General features: G+C 39.9%; 1 protein-coding gene across 1 annotated transcript in view; it reads left to right on the forward strand.

Moving 5' to 3' along the window:
* UBP14 (ubiquitin-specific protease 14) overlaps positions 1 to 13,978 on the forward strand; it is a 115,610-nt gene extending 101,632 nt beyond the window's left edge. Inside the window, exons 11-20 of the mRNA XM_087697873.1 lie at positions 10,455 to 10,535; positions 11,372 to 11,573; positions 11,663 to 11,720; positions 11,819 to 11,941; positions 12,059 to 12,147; positions 12,235 to 12,321; positions 12,410 to 12,571; positions 12,652 to 12,782; positions 12,861 to 12,984; positions 13,097 to 13,978. Of these exons, the coding sequence (XP_087553999.1) occupies positions 10,455 to 10,535; positions 11,372 to 11,573; positions 11,663 to 11,720; positions 11,819 to 11,941; positions 12,059 to 12,147; positions 12,235 to 12,321; positions 12,410 to 12,571; positions 12,652 to 12,782; positions 12,861 to 12,984; positions 13,097 to 13,275 (1,236 nt within the window). The 3' untranslated portion in view covers positions 13,276 to 13,978. The remainder of the gene's footprint in view (positions 1 to 10,454; positions 10,536 to 11,371; positions 11,574 to 11,662; positions 11,721 to 11,818; positions 11,942 to 12,058; positions 12,148 to 12,234; positions 12,322 to 12,409; positions 12,572 to 12,651; positions 12,783 to 12,860; positions 12,985 to 13,096) is intronic.
* Positions 13,979 to 14,939: the final 961 nt, after the last annotated feature.

Consider the following 14,939-nt stretch of genomic DNA (forward strand, 5'->3'; position numbering starts at 1 on the left):
AAGGAAAAGACAAGAAGACAGATGATTGCAAGGATGAAAAGAAGGATAGTCAGCCTAAGAAAAGCAGTGTAAAAATTGAAGAGGTGAATGTAGTTACTCATGACAGTGACAGTGGGAGTGATGTACTCTTTGTCTCTTCACATTTCGGCGCACATGCTCTACTTGCAGATACATATGATGACATACATACTTGGATTCTTGATTCAGGTGTTTCCTTTTATGTCATCTCTCATCGTGAGTGGTTTTTCGTATTTACAAGGGGTCGACATGGTGTTGTCCATCTTGGGGACAACTATGCATGTGAGATTGCAGGTATTAGCAGTGTGTAGTTACAGTTTTAACATGGCTCTGTCTTTACATTTCAGCATGTACGGCATGTACCTCAGCTCAAGAAGAGCTTGATTAGCACAGGGCAGCTAGATGATGATGGTTTTCATACCACCTTTGGTGATGGAAAATTGAAGATCTCTAAGGGATCTAGGGTTATTGCCAGAGGTTGCAAGAGTGATACGTTGTATCTACTTCATGTATCTAGTGTGCGTGACCATGTTGTTGCCATGACCAAGCATCCAATTGTTTCTTTGTGGCATGGCCGGTTGGGACATATGAGTCAAACAGGAATGAGAGTGCTTTCTCGTTTGGGTTACTTGCCTTGTCTTCGTTATGCTGATCTTGAGCACTGTGATCATTGTATTTATGGCAAACATGCACAGACTTCTCACAAAAAGTCTCTTTCTTTGAAATCTTCTTCTCTAGAGTTAGTACATTCAGATGTATGTTAAATGCCAGGATTATCTTTAGGGAAAAAGAAATATTTTGTCACCTTTGTCGATGATGCTACACGGAAAGTATGGGTTTACCTTATTCGTAGCACGGATGAAGTGCTTGATAAGTTTAAAAGGCATTGGCTGAAAATCAGACAGATAAGACACTTAAGTGTCTTCGCTCTGACAATGGTGGGAAATATGTGTCCAAAGCCTTTCAGGCATTTTGTGACAGCAAAGGGATAAAGAGGGAGCTCACTGCCCCTCATAATCCACCCCAAAATGGAGTTGCAGAGCGTATGAATCGGACCATATAGGATAAGGTCCGTACGATGCTGTCTCATGCTACATTACCCCATGGTTTTTGGGCAGAGGCTGTTATGACGGCCATTCACTTGATTAATCGGTCACCAAACAGGTCTTTGGGAGGGGGAGTTCCCCAAGAAGCTTGGTCGGGCAGGACACCTTCTATGCTCATCTGAAAGTGTTTGGCTGCGAGGCTTTTGTGCACATCCGTAAAGAAAAACGCAACAAACTTGAGCTAAAGTCCCGTAAATGCATTTTTCTAGGATATGGTGACGAGGGTGCAATGGGGTATAAATTGTGGGATCCCGAGAAAAGGCAAATAGTACGCAGCATGACGTTATCTTTCGAGAAGATCGCATGCACAAACAACCCGAAAAGACTGAGGAGGTCCGTAGGGTTGTATTCCGGGAAGAAATACATTTTGGATAGCAAAATGTGCCCGCTGTACAGCAGCAAATACCTGCTGTAAATGAACCTGTAAATGCAAGAAATGATGCTGGAAATGATCAGCTAGCTATTGCCCATGCAAATGAGCCATTACATGTGCAGGAACAGCCAAGACAGCAAGTTGTTAATGCTGATTTGCAGGCTGAAATGCCAGGACAGCATGCTGAAAATGGAAATTTGCAGGAACAGCCAATAAACAATGACCATTGGGTTAGGAGATCGTCTAGGGCTACTAGACAACCTAACAGATTTGTTCCTGGTGCAATTAATGTGGCTGAGAATGCAGTGTTGACAGATTGTGGTGAACTGTCTTGCTTCAAGGAAGCAGTGGACAGATAGGACAGCAAGAAATGGTATAAAGCCATGCTGTCAGAAATGGAATCTCTTGACAAAAATGGCACTTGGGACTTGGTGCATTTGCCTAAAGGGCAGAAAACCCTTCCATGCAAATGGGTTTACAAAATGAAGGTCACTTTTGGTTCCTCACTAAAGTACAAAGCAAGATTGGTTGCAAAGGGGTACAAGCATGAGCATGGAATTGATTTTGATGAGATTTTCTCTCATGTAGTCAAGATGACTATATTGAGAACCATTTTGGGCTTGGTTGCAGTTGAGGATATGGAGCTCATACAGATGGATGTAAAGACTGCGTTTTTACATTGTGATTTGCATGAAGGCATATATATGCAGCAGCCTGAAGGGTTTGTTGAACAAGGGAAAGAACAAATGGTCCATAAATTGAAAAGGAGTTGGTATGGGCTGAAACAAGCACCACAAGAATAGTATCATAAGTTTAATACATTCATGCAGTCCCAAGGCTTTTATAGAATTCAAGTGGATCATTGTGTGTACACCAAGAAGGCAGTAGATAGCTACCTGATTATCTTGGTTTTGTATGTTGATGATATGTTGATTGCTGGCAGGGATTCTCATGCCTTGGATTCATTGAAGCAAAGTCTTCACGGCAGCTTTGACATGAAGGATCTGGGTGATGCAAATCACATTCTTGGCATGCGAATACTCAGAGATAGATCTAAAGGCTTACTTTATCTATCTCAGCAGGAGTATATCTCCAAAGTTTTGTAGTGTTTTGATATGGCGGGGGGGAAAACAATTGGGGTTCCATTGCCTCCATATGTGAAACTTAGTGCAGGGGACAACCCTAAATCTGATGATGAGAAGGCTGAAATGGCCAAGATACCATATGCTTCAGTTGTTGGCAATTTGATGTATGCTATGGTTGCTACACATCTTGATATTGCTTTTGCAGTGGGAGTGGTTAGCAGATATATGGCAACCCCTGGCAAGAAGCGTTGGGATGCAGTGAAAGGTATTATGAGATACCTTAAAGGCACAAAGGAGTTGTGCATCTGCTTTGGAAAGTAGAAGGCATCTGTTGCTAGCTTTACGGATGCAGACCGCGGTTCACATTTACAACCGCTCTCCAAACAGGTCCTTAAATAATGGCATTTCTGAGGAGGTTTGGTCTGGCAAATCAGCCTTATATGAGCATTTGCAGATTTTCGATTGTGATGCCTTCATACATGTTAGAGATGAGCTAAGGAACAAACTTAACCCGAAATCCACCAAAAGCATTTTCATAGGCTATGGTGATGAGGGTGAATTTGGCTACAAAATGTGGCTACTTGAGTCTAAGAAAAGTATTTGCAGTTGTAATGTTGTGTTTAACGAGGCAAAATGCCTGAAAGGTGCTTTGGCCTCCAACGAAGACATGAAAAAGGTCAAATTTCAGAATTTGCAGCCACCTATTACTTTAAATGATGAGCCTCATGATGTTGTACCACATGCTGAAACTGATGATCAGCTGGTTATTTTTTAGCTAGATGATGATGGACAACAAATAGAAGCACAAGGAGGTCATGAACAGCAAGATAGACTTGCTGATTATGAAAATGCAAGTGTCGGTAATGAAAATGAAGGTGCTATACACCATGAACAACATGCTGAAAATGGCTTACAGCAGCCAATAAATGCTGAAAATAACATACTTCCAGATGTAGATCCAATTCTTGAAAATGTAGATCATTGGGTACGCAGGTCGTTTAAGTAGGCAATCACATAGGTATGACTCCTCTTTGCACTATGTGATGCTCACAGATGAGGGTGAGCCTCTCACATATAAAGAGGCCAAGCCATGCAAATTCAGTAGTAAGTGAGAGCCAGCTATGCATGAAGAGATTAAATCTTTGTATGCTAATGATACTTGGGATCTTGTGTCATTGCCCAAAGGAAGAAAGCCTCTTTGAAACAAATGGGTTTACAAAGTAAAGACAATTGATGGGAAACCCAAGTACAAGGCAAGACTAGTTGCCAAAGGGTATGCACAGAAGGAAGGGATTGACTTCCAAGAGGTCTTCTCACCTGTTGTGAAGATGACCACTCTATGAAGGAATCGATTAGGCACGGAGATCGAGGCAGACCGTCATTACGCGCAGTGAGAGAGACAGGGAGAGTGCGAGAGAGCAGAGTATAGAGTGAACACGTTTTTGGTACAATGACGAGTGTACCACTTTAGGTTTTAGATAGATATATGTATGAAAGTACAATGTGCTAAGGGTATGTTCACACCTGTGCACATATAAAAGACACGATGGCTCTTTATTCCCAACAACCTCCCACCTAAAGGCAATGTGCCTTAAGAGAAGAAAAGAATCAGCTAAGTCTAAGTATGTACAAAGCTGAAATAAATATATCTATCCAACTCCCATCATCTATTGGCAATGAGCAAACCGCTCTGTTGGAAGACCCTTTGCAAGGTTTGCAGGATTATTATCTGTATGCACTTTGACAAGCTCAATGCTCTTGCTGTCAAGTACATCTCTAATGAAGTGATATTTCACCTGTATGTATTAAGCCAATCTATTGTTACTTCATAGGGGGACAGAATGAAGAAAATTCCCTATCCTTTGGAGAATATTGGAAATTACTGCTAAGGCAAGAAGGACAAATGCTAGGGTCAAGAGAGGGACCCTCTTCCCAAAATTCATGAGGGAGATGAGCAGTGGATAGCATGCACCACACTCTTTCACATAAAGTCCTATTATATCTTTTAGCCACCCCATTTGAAGAAGGGCTAAAAGGAACTGTAAGCTCCCTCTTAATTCCATGCAAGTCACAAAAAGACTTGAACTCAATAGATGTGAACTCACCCCTATTATCAGTTCTCAAGCATTTCAGCTTTCTACTTGTCTGAGTGGTCACAAATACATGAAAAGTTTTAAAAATAACAAACACTTCACTTTTCTTTTTCAACAGATAAACCCAAATCTCCCTGGAACAATTATCAATAAAAGAGACAAAATATGCAGCACCACCCAATGATTTCACGGGCATACTACATACATCAGAATGCACTAAGTCCAAGACATTGGACTTATGAGAGACACTAGAGTAAAAGTAAAATTTCATTTGTTTTCCAAAGTGACAGTCATTACAAAAGTCAAGTTTGGAGCCTTTTCCATCAACCCTCTTTAAAGAGGTAAAGACATCAAGTCCTTTTTGGCTCATACTGCCTAGTGTCTTATGCCACAACTCCAAATGATAACCAATTTCAGCAAGTGCAAGAAACTTGCTATTCAAAGTTCTACAGTGTAAACAATACAAGGTGTTCTTCTTGGTTCCTTTTGCAATCAGCATGGAATCCTTTTTCAGTTTCCACAAACCACCACCAAACATTGTAGTATAACCATACAAGTCAAGCTGATCAACAAATAGTAAACTCTTCTTGATGCCAGGCACATGTCTGACATCTTTCAACACAAGCTCTTGCCCATTATCTTAAGGCGAGTGTAGAATGCCAATCCCATCAATGTTGCAAGCATGGTTATTTCCAAGATATACTTTTCCATAACGACCTGCATTGAACATAGCGAAACACTTCAAACGAGGAGTTACATGGAAAGAAACACTAGTCTATAATCCAAGTCTGAGTGACACCATCATCAACTGACAAAAGTGCATCAATCACATCAGCCTTGGTAATCTGCACATCCTGCATGTGACGTACAAGGGTATCATAATTAGGTGTACATAATACATCAGCCTTTGTATCTGAAAGCTCCTCTATGGCTACTTTGGAGGCCACATTAGCCTTTCCCTTGCCTTTGGCTGCCTCAGATGCACCTGTCTTATTCTCTTTCTTTTTTTTGTCTCCTGTATTCTTCTCTCTCTCTTGTTTCTTCTTGTAATGCTTGCAATCAGGCTTCTTGTGGCCCTTCCAACCACATTGATAGCAAGTAATGTCACTCTTTTCCTTTTCTTTGCTCTTGTTTCTATTTCTTTGTCTAACATTTGCATTTTCCTTTTCAGCCTTGCCTCTTACATTATAAGCTGAGTTGTTGCCTTCTCCACTAGACACATGTCTTATTTCTTCGTTCAAGATTGAACCCCTCACACCATTGTACAAGAGATTGGGTTTACTGTTGAGGGAAACCACCAAGGTCTCCCAAGAATCAAGCAGTGTCATGATCAGAAAGATCACCCTCAACTTATTATCAAAATCCAAAATTGCATCCTTAAAGCTGAATTTAATGCAAGTAAATGCACTCAAAGTGCTTAGCTGCAGGCTTGGACTCATCCGGCCGTATATTCACCAACTTGCACCTTAAATGCACCTGATTAATAAGTGTGGTGATCTCATAGGTAGTTTTCAGCTTCTCCCATATTTCATAGCATGTATCTAAACCCTTAATGTTTGTCAAAATGTCATCAATGACACCCATCTTTATGTAAGCCACAGCCTTTTTGTTAACTCTGGCCCAATCTGCATCAGACATTTGTGTGGGTTTATCTTCTTGCAAAGCATCCTCACAATCCTTTAAGAACAATATGCCTTGCATATGGTCTTTCCAAAGATAAAAGCCATGACCATCAAAATGTTTGATTTCCGTCAAACTCTTGATGTCAGTATTGGAAGAAGTTGCAGCCATTTTTATCACGAACACGAGTAAATGCACTGGACTGTAGGAGCACAAGCTGAACCAGCAAAATACAATGTTGTTCTTGCCCAAACAGGAATAAATCTTTGCTGTTTTTACATAAACCAGCTAACCACACGGGCAAATACTACAGAAATTTACCAAATTCTGCACAAAATCCCAAAATTCCAGGTTCAACAGTGCATAAATATCAGCCAATCTGTCCAAGTTGAGCAAAATTTCATCAAAATATAAAAAGCTGCAATTTTTCGGGGTCCAATGTCCGGAAATTCTACTCGAAAGAGTGAAATTCTGACAAATTTGGCAAAATCTCAAATTTGATTGAGGTCAACACACACAATCTCTGCAATTTCTGATATGAATGTCGCTGTAGGCACATACGGGATCAAATCTGGGAAAAACCCTAAATTTTCGGGCCCAAATTTGCACAAATCTATAATCTGTGTTACCACAGGTGAATCCTTGTTAAGAAAAGGGGGTAATTTTGAAATTAAAGATTCTTTTTTTTTAATTTCTTTGAAAAAAAAATTGACGAGGGGGGTTTGTTGACTCGTCGGGATGTCGCGTGACATTGCGTGCCTGACTGCTTGTGGTAATCACCACTCCCCGCTAGACACGACGCCTGCTACACGCCTTGTTGTCGTTGGCTTGCAATGTCACCTACCCGATGAGTCGTGGTGCCTGTTGGTCGCCACACGCCTACTACCTGCCGCCAGCTACCTGTGTGGTGCAGACTGCTAATGCTGGTCAACACAACATGGTTGCCCCAACTCCAATGTGGTCACGAACTCCGGCCGACTGCACGCCTGTCGCGAGCACTTGCACAACTTGATGATCTTGTGCCGTAAGCTTTGATACCAGTTGTTGGAGCTCAGCTAGAGGAGTGAGCAAGATCTCGAGGAGTGAGTAGGCAAGTAAGAGTGATTGAGAGAGACTAAAAGTACGATTCGATTTTGAGTGTACCAACAATGTGTTGGTACACAAAGAATAAAATGTATTTATACTTAGGGCACGTAAGGGTGCATTCACATGTACAACTAAATAATGCACACATACTTTACACGGAAGTAAGAAAGGGCCTTTATCCCAACAGGTAATTCCTTGATTAAGCACTTAATTATAGCAATCAACAAATGAACATAACTTAAATTGCACCAATTACCTTAATAATCTCGGACATTGGACACCTTGTTGGTCCCAAAACTGGCGCCCCTTTCAGTATTTCTTTAACTTGATTGCTAATGGAATGAGTACAAGTTGAGATTCACAATCTCCTTTGTTGTTCCAAAAGCCCCTTTTGCTCTAGCAACAATTAGCAATCAATTCAGGCCAATTGCCCCTTGATTTTTCACCAAGGACTTGCTCAAATGGAACCTCCAATTGGCCAAATGCTGCCTCAAATTACAATGAATGGGTTGACATCTGAATTCCGTGACAAATACATAAATTTCAGGTGCTGAATTTAGTGCCTTCATCAATTGGCATAGGTCTCGAGGTGGCTGTAAAACCCTAATTTTTGTAGAAATCTAGGGTTTAGAGTAAAGATCTCTCTTCTATCCACCAAATTTGACTGAAATCTGATCCAAAAGGCTCAGAAATGCTGAGATTGACTAAGCACAAGCTAGAGAAGATGAGAGAATGCTAGAAAAGAGGGAATTCAAGAATTCGGTGCGAGAAAGGCCTAGAATCTGATCGTTGCCTGCACCAAACAGCATTTAATGTTGTTGCTAGTTGCCAAGAGGGCCAAACTATTGTCGTTAGCTCCAAGCTATTGTCACCAACTCCTGGGAAGGCCAGAATTGCTGTTGCCTATTCCAATTGGATCTTCTCTTGCCCCTGGGAGCCTCAGAAGGTCCTCCAATGGCTGTAGATTAGATCAGCAACATCTCGCTCTCTCTTGCACGCTGAAATGCATTGAATGTCTCTCCCCAACCTCCAAAGATGTTTTTTAGTCTTGCATGGGCATTTTTGCCGAGTTGCAGCCTTCTAAACCCATTTTCCAGCATTATCCAGCCATTTAATTAAATTTTAAAATTAAATAATTTTGAAAATAAATATCAGCCTGTCTAACCGTGCCCAAAATTAAATGTGCCCATCCGTAATTTAATTGGCTAGACCATTTGTGAAGTGAAGTGGTTTCCAACCTCTGTTGGCCCTTAGACTGGCATTAATTAATTAATTAATGTTAGTCCCTAGTGTCACGCTGACACTTATTGGTGAAACAGTTGCCATAGGGTCAAATTTGATTCCAATTGACCAACAAAACCCAGTCAGCATAACTTATCACAACTTTTGTCTTTGATACCCACTGTATCCTTGGGGTCCTTGGCTTGTCACCATGAAATAACTACCATGTGCATCACATGTCCTAAACAACCTTGCACATTTGATTAATAATTTAATCAAATGTTATTAGCACGATTAAAGCCTCTCAAAATTTCACTAAAATTTCACATCCCTGTAACAACTCACTATCTACGTGCAAGCAGGGTTTAAGTCCACGATCAGCAGCACCTTCTCTTCCCTTCTCAATCCTCCTCTTCTTTATTCACAACAAAATCGATGGTCACCTCTATGTGTGAGCATTGCTCCACGAACTGGTGGTCCTGGTGTAGCAACATCTCCTCTGCTCCCTTCATCACTTCCATGTGTCCAACACAGCACCTGTACTCCCCTTCTATAGCCTTCTCAAGGCTTTCTTTCCATCTTTGTGCATGTGCTTTCTTGTAAATTGGTTGTTGAAGCTCTTCAATTTATGGGGTAGGTGATTATGTCACCTTGCTTTTCTTGCTCGAAGCAATGGCTTCTTTAAGCTAAGTTTTTAATGCTTTTATGATTTGAATAATGTTTGCCTAAAACAGTGTGTCTAGTGTCGCCTCTGTGATCCACTGCTGTTTCTATGAACTCAACACTCGTCATGCCCATCACACATGAATAATAGCATCCACATCAACAATAACTATGTCATCTTCAGCCTCAGCCTACTCCATGCTCAACAAATCTTCTTCCGTCTCATCATGTTAGTTTTCACATTGTTGCCGTTGTCATCATCTTGGTTAGCCTTCACATGTCATTTCACATGTCCAATCATCATTATTAAGTGCCATATTCAGGCTATCAAACGTATCACTAAGGTTACTATGGTCATGCTTATAAAGTCACTATTTTTAGAGCCATATCTATAGACATATCATATGTCTCTCATGTCAAAAACCAAAGTTCAAACATGTGTCAAACCTTAGAGCTCAACATGGTACTACATCAAGGTATGTATCTGTGAGACATACTCCCCCAAGATCAATGACCTCAAACTATATAGTCTTGATATTTTGCCTTTTATGCTACCAATTTCTAGCTAATGATAATACACCTCCTCATTGAGCTCAAGATACTAGCCTTGAATGTCATTGTTGAAGTTGTCTCGTGACCATCCTGTTCTCACCACCTTGTGGCTTTTCTGTGTATCCTCCCTTCATCTCTAGTCGAGTTTTGCATAGCCGAAAAAGTCCTGACAATGAGATAGAGAAGAATATCACTAATTTGCCACATTTGGGCCAGCAAAAAACCCATTTTACTGTTGTGTCCATTCTGGGCCATTTTGTTACAGGGAACATTGTCCCCATTTTTGTTCTAATCAAAACAATGCAGACACACCAGTTTCGCTAATAAAAGTGTGCTAATAAAAGTGCCTTCTCTAGGCAAAATCATGGAGTTCAGTGCTGGTGCCCTTATATATTCTTGCAGCTTCATTTTATTCATGTACATTTGATCTTTATTTTTCTTGCATCATAGGATTTATCATCGGCTCTTGTTCATTTCTTCACGTGTTGGATTGTTTGTGCTGGCTTTTCTTCTATTCTCAGAAGCTCTGAAAACTCTCTCCATTTATGAGACATGTTTTGCAAGTATATGAACAAAGCAAGTGCAAAGTCTATTTTCTTTAGTAATGCAGGGTGTTCTCTATATTGATTTTGTCCAGAAACAGAATGGCATTTCACCTCTCATGTTCAAGTCCTTGATTGGTACTGGCCATCCAGAATTTAGCAGTGCACGACAACAGGTGATTATATTATCTTTTCACATAGTTAATGGTGGTGGCTTTTCAATGCTGTCTATCAAAGCTTACAACTTTGTTCCGTGATAAACTTGATAACCAAATTTGTTGTTTGAGCTCGTTGATATGGCAAACTTGTGCTTTCATAACCTTTGTGGTACAACTTCCTTTATCGGTATCCCTGTTTGCATAGTAGTTTGGTGTGTAACAGATTTCACCAAATTTCTCAATGTCAAGGGGAATCTGTTTTCTGTTAAACTCTGGCGAGTATTTTTTCCCCATTCTTTGTATCAAAATATGTGTTCTCATTTTTGGCACTGGATCCGCTGCTGGCAAAACCACAAACATGACACCACCACTAATTACTCAATCATTTATGAATCAACTCTTTTTTCCATAGTTTTGAGTGCAGGATTAGGAGAGCATACACTGTTACATCCATGCATAGAGCATACTAGGGCTATGGCCAAGCACACATTTGATAGCAGAACCCTAAAAGTTGAAGTGGTGCAAGTTCTTGAGCGCATATGTTGATTGATGATTTTAGTCCCGCATAAGCTTACATATAAGCATCCAGAACCAGTGAACAGTTGAACCAGCATTCTTCTGGATATATTGCCATTTCCATTTCCTTTGTGCTTGCACCTACTATATCCTCACTCTTTGCATTATCCAGTTACTTTGTGCTTGCATCTACTTATTTCTCACTTAGTAACTTGTTTGGTAGCAGTGGATGTGACTTTAGGCCTGTATGTCTCGACTCTCAGTGGATGAGACCGGATGTCTTAACTAGTTTGTGTGGCTTTCTTTGCTATTCTTGGGGGATTTCTCTGGACTTTCAGGATGCTTTAGAGTACTTTCAGCATCTTCTGGATCAAGTACAGCAATGCCACAAGTCGAATGTGCAAGATGACCCTTCTTGCTGCTTTAGATTCCTTGCGGAAGAACGGATTCTTTGCTCATCTTCAGGCAAAGTCAAGTACAATAGGAGGGCAGATAATGTTTTGTCACTAAACATTCCTTTGCAAGCTGCAATAAACCAAGGTGAGTTCAATTTAATCGGTGGTGTTTCAAATGAAAACTTTTATCATTAATAGCACAGGTGTTTTCAAAGCATGTTTCATGTGAATTAGATGAAGTATCTGCTTACTTGAAAAGGAAGCAAGAAAAAGAGTCAGCAGGCGAGAAAATGTAAGTAACTCACTACTGAGCTCCTTTTTTTGTGGTTATACACTTCAGAGCATTATTTGATCCATGATTAATGTGCACATTTTGTTTCTTTGGAGTAGTTCGGATGAGGAGATAGTCAGACCAAGAGTACCTTTGTCTGCATGTTTGGAGAACTTTGCTGCCTCTGAACAAGTGCTAGATTTTTACAGTAGTGCTATCAATGGGAGAACCACAGCTATCAAGTGAGTACACTTCCAACATATATTGATATGAATACAAAGCGATGTGGTGGTGATTCCCTATTTTACTTTCCTGGGAAGTATTTTTCTCCATCTGACATTGTTGTTCAATCACTACAGAAGCTCAAGATTTGCTACTTTTCCTGATTATTTGGTGCTGCACATGCGCAAATTTGTAATGGAAGCTGGCTGGGTCCCCAAGAAGCTCGGTATGTTTTTGGGCATGTCTTCCAAAACATCTGCTCTTCGTTTGGCAAATTTTCTTTCATGAAGCTTTACTCATGCCTTTACTCCAGATGTGTTTGTGGATGTGCCGGATTATTTGAATATTACTCATTTGAGAAGCAAAGGCTTGCAACCAAATGAAGAACTGTTGCCAGAAGGTTGCTTGCTATCTGTTCACATTGGTTTTAAAGTGCAGTACAATATTTTCTCCTTTTTCATGTTTAACATAGTTGTTTTCTTTGGAAGATGACACCACTCAAAACGGTCCTGTTGTGGATGAGGTGGTTGTTGGCCAACTTATGGAGATGGGCTTCCCACGGATACGTTGTGAGAAAGCTGTTATCAACACTTCCAATGCAGGCTTAGATGCAGCCATGCAATGGATTCTTTCTCACATGGATGATCCAGGCATTCCCTTGCTTGACATAAAGTTTCATAGGCTGATTGTCATTTGGTGCTCTTTTATTTGATAGTGGATTATTTTTCAGATATTGATGCTCCTGTGGAAGCAAGCAAAAAGGGTGGAACTGGTAAAACTGCTGTAAATGAGCAGTATGTGGAAACACTTGTTTCATTTGGTTTTCAACCTGATCAGGCCAGAAGAGCTTTGAAAGCAGTGGTCAGTATTACTTCATGGGATTACATAATTAATTTGCTGGAGGGTGAGAATACTTAACTTTTTGATGTTCTATTTCAGGGGGGGGATGTGGAGAGAGCTGCCGAGTGGATATTTAGCCATCCAGATGAATCGATCGCAATGGATGTTGATACTGATACAGGTGGCACAGAGGCAGAGGAATCATATCATGATGGAGCAGGTGGTGAGTATCATTACTTTGATATCTTTTTGCAAACGATTCTAGTAGCATGAGGAGCTTGAAAGTAATTTAGATAGTTTTTTACTCCTTACACTCCTTTTGGTTGTGTGGCAAGAATACAAGCTTCTGGGTTTTGTGAGCCATATGGGAATGTCTACTCAGAGTGGTCACTATGTTGCTCATATCCTGAAGGAGGGCAGGTGGGTGATCTTTAATGATGTCAAAGTGGCAGTTTCAGGAGATCCTCCCAAAGACATGGGGTACTTGTATTTCTTTCAAAGAGTATCATCATAGATCTATGGAAAAAAGCTTACTCGATGTTAAAAATGTCATGTTGACAAACTGAAAATAGGGCACCCATTTCATTTTGCCCTGTATAGAAGTGAAAGCAAGCACATTCCTTCATGGTGAGTGTTGTTATTTGCTTGATTTTATCAATTCAAGTCTTCTAAAATCTGTGCATATGAACTAGACTCTAAATCCCAAGCAGTGAGCTAAATGCAAATTAGCTACTAGCTAGGATATCTGGCCAATCAATCTTCTCTCAGCAGATTTGAATAAAATTATGCAATTATCCTCACGGTAATCAAGTTCACAAAGTTCCCCCTATCCAGGGATGGAAAACGGTGCAGCTACATGGAAGATAGTGAGCAGCACTGTAGGTATGAGACAGTTAGGATTTGACAGAGGAGCCCATAGCAGACTAGATTTGCAATGCTGAATTCTAAGGCTGTAAGCATTGCCATGTCCAAGTTCCCAAAACGGACCTCATTCGTTTTATTTTTGTAACAGAAGAACCTTCTCTGCCATCTATTCTCTCGGATGTACTCCTAGCTAAGTAGTACCCACAAGAGGTAAGGGGTTTTGTGACCTCTGCCTGGGAGCTTCCTCTGATGAGCAAGTAGTACATTGGCCAATAGCTTCTCCGTATGTTCTCACTGTTTCCCTTTCCTCTTTAACATTCTCCTCAAATTGACCGTAGTCATCATAGCAATAAAACCTTTTGCTCCTTGTGATTAGATTTATCAAGCAAATTCAATAAAACGGGCATTGCAATTCAATAAACCTTTTGCTCCTTGTGCTTAATACAGAGTATTCTTTTGTTTATTAGGGATTTTGGACTTTTGGGGTGGCCTTCCTTCGTTGTGCGCTTAAATCATTGCTTTTACTTATGAGATCTAGTTGTTTTGTTCAAGAGATTCTTCATGCGAGAGAATCTTTTCGTGCGAAAACCTGATTCTGAGCATGGAGTGTGAGGTGCCTGCTCGATCGGTCTCCTGATCTTAAGGGATTACAAGGACGTCCGAATCAAAGGTTTAAATTGGATAAAAGGATCGTGATGGAATTAATTAAATTTTATTCATTGATTAATGATTAGCGCAGCACAATGTTGTAATAAACAATTTAATTGTTTTAACATTATTTTTATTTTAGTTTGTTCACGATATAAAAATGCAACCGGAATCTTAGAATTTTTTAAAACATTAACAGTTTCACACTTTACTCTTAAAGTACAATATTGTAGTGTTAGCCTTTTTGAAGTTCAAATTTGTTCATTTGATTTTATTTCCTTAAAAAGTGAATGTAAGTTTGATTTTGGAATTAGAAAGTAAAATTTAAGTGTTTCATTAATCATATAACTTAAATTTTTGGTTTAAAAGATTAATCAATTGAATAAGTAGCTTAATTACAATTTTTTTTGGGTATTATTCAATAAGTTAAAAAAGGACATTTTAAAGATGTTTCAAAAATAACACTACGAGTAAGATAGGATGTAGAAAGGGTTTTAGTAATAACTATTTGATGAATTTATTATTTAAATAGAAATGTTTAGGATCGAGAAGATGGGGGATAGGGGTTAAATATGCAATTATTCAATCTACATTTAAAGTATGTGATTACTCATTATCAAAGTATAGGATTAACTCGTATTACATGATATGAATGCAAGGTACATG

Source organism: Lygodium microphyllum, chromosome 17 (genome assembly GCF_053477565.2).
Source record: "Lygodium microphyllum isolate KBCC chromosome 17, Lygodium_microphyllum_v1.1.10, whole genome shotgun sequence".
NCBI classification, from domain to species: domain Eukaryota; kingdom Viridiplantae; phylum Streptophyta; class Polypodiopsida; order Schizaeales; family Lygodiaceae; genus Lygodium; species Lygodium microphyllum.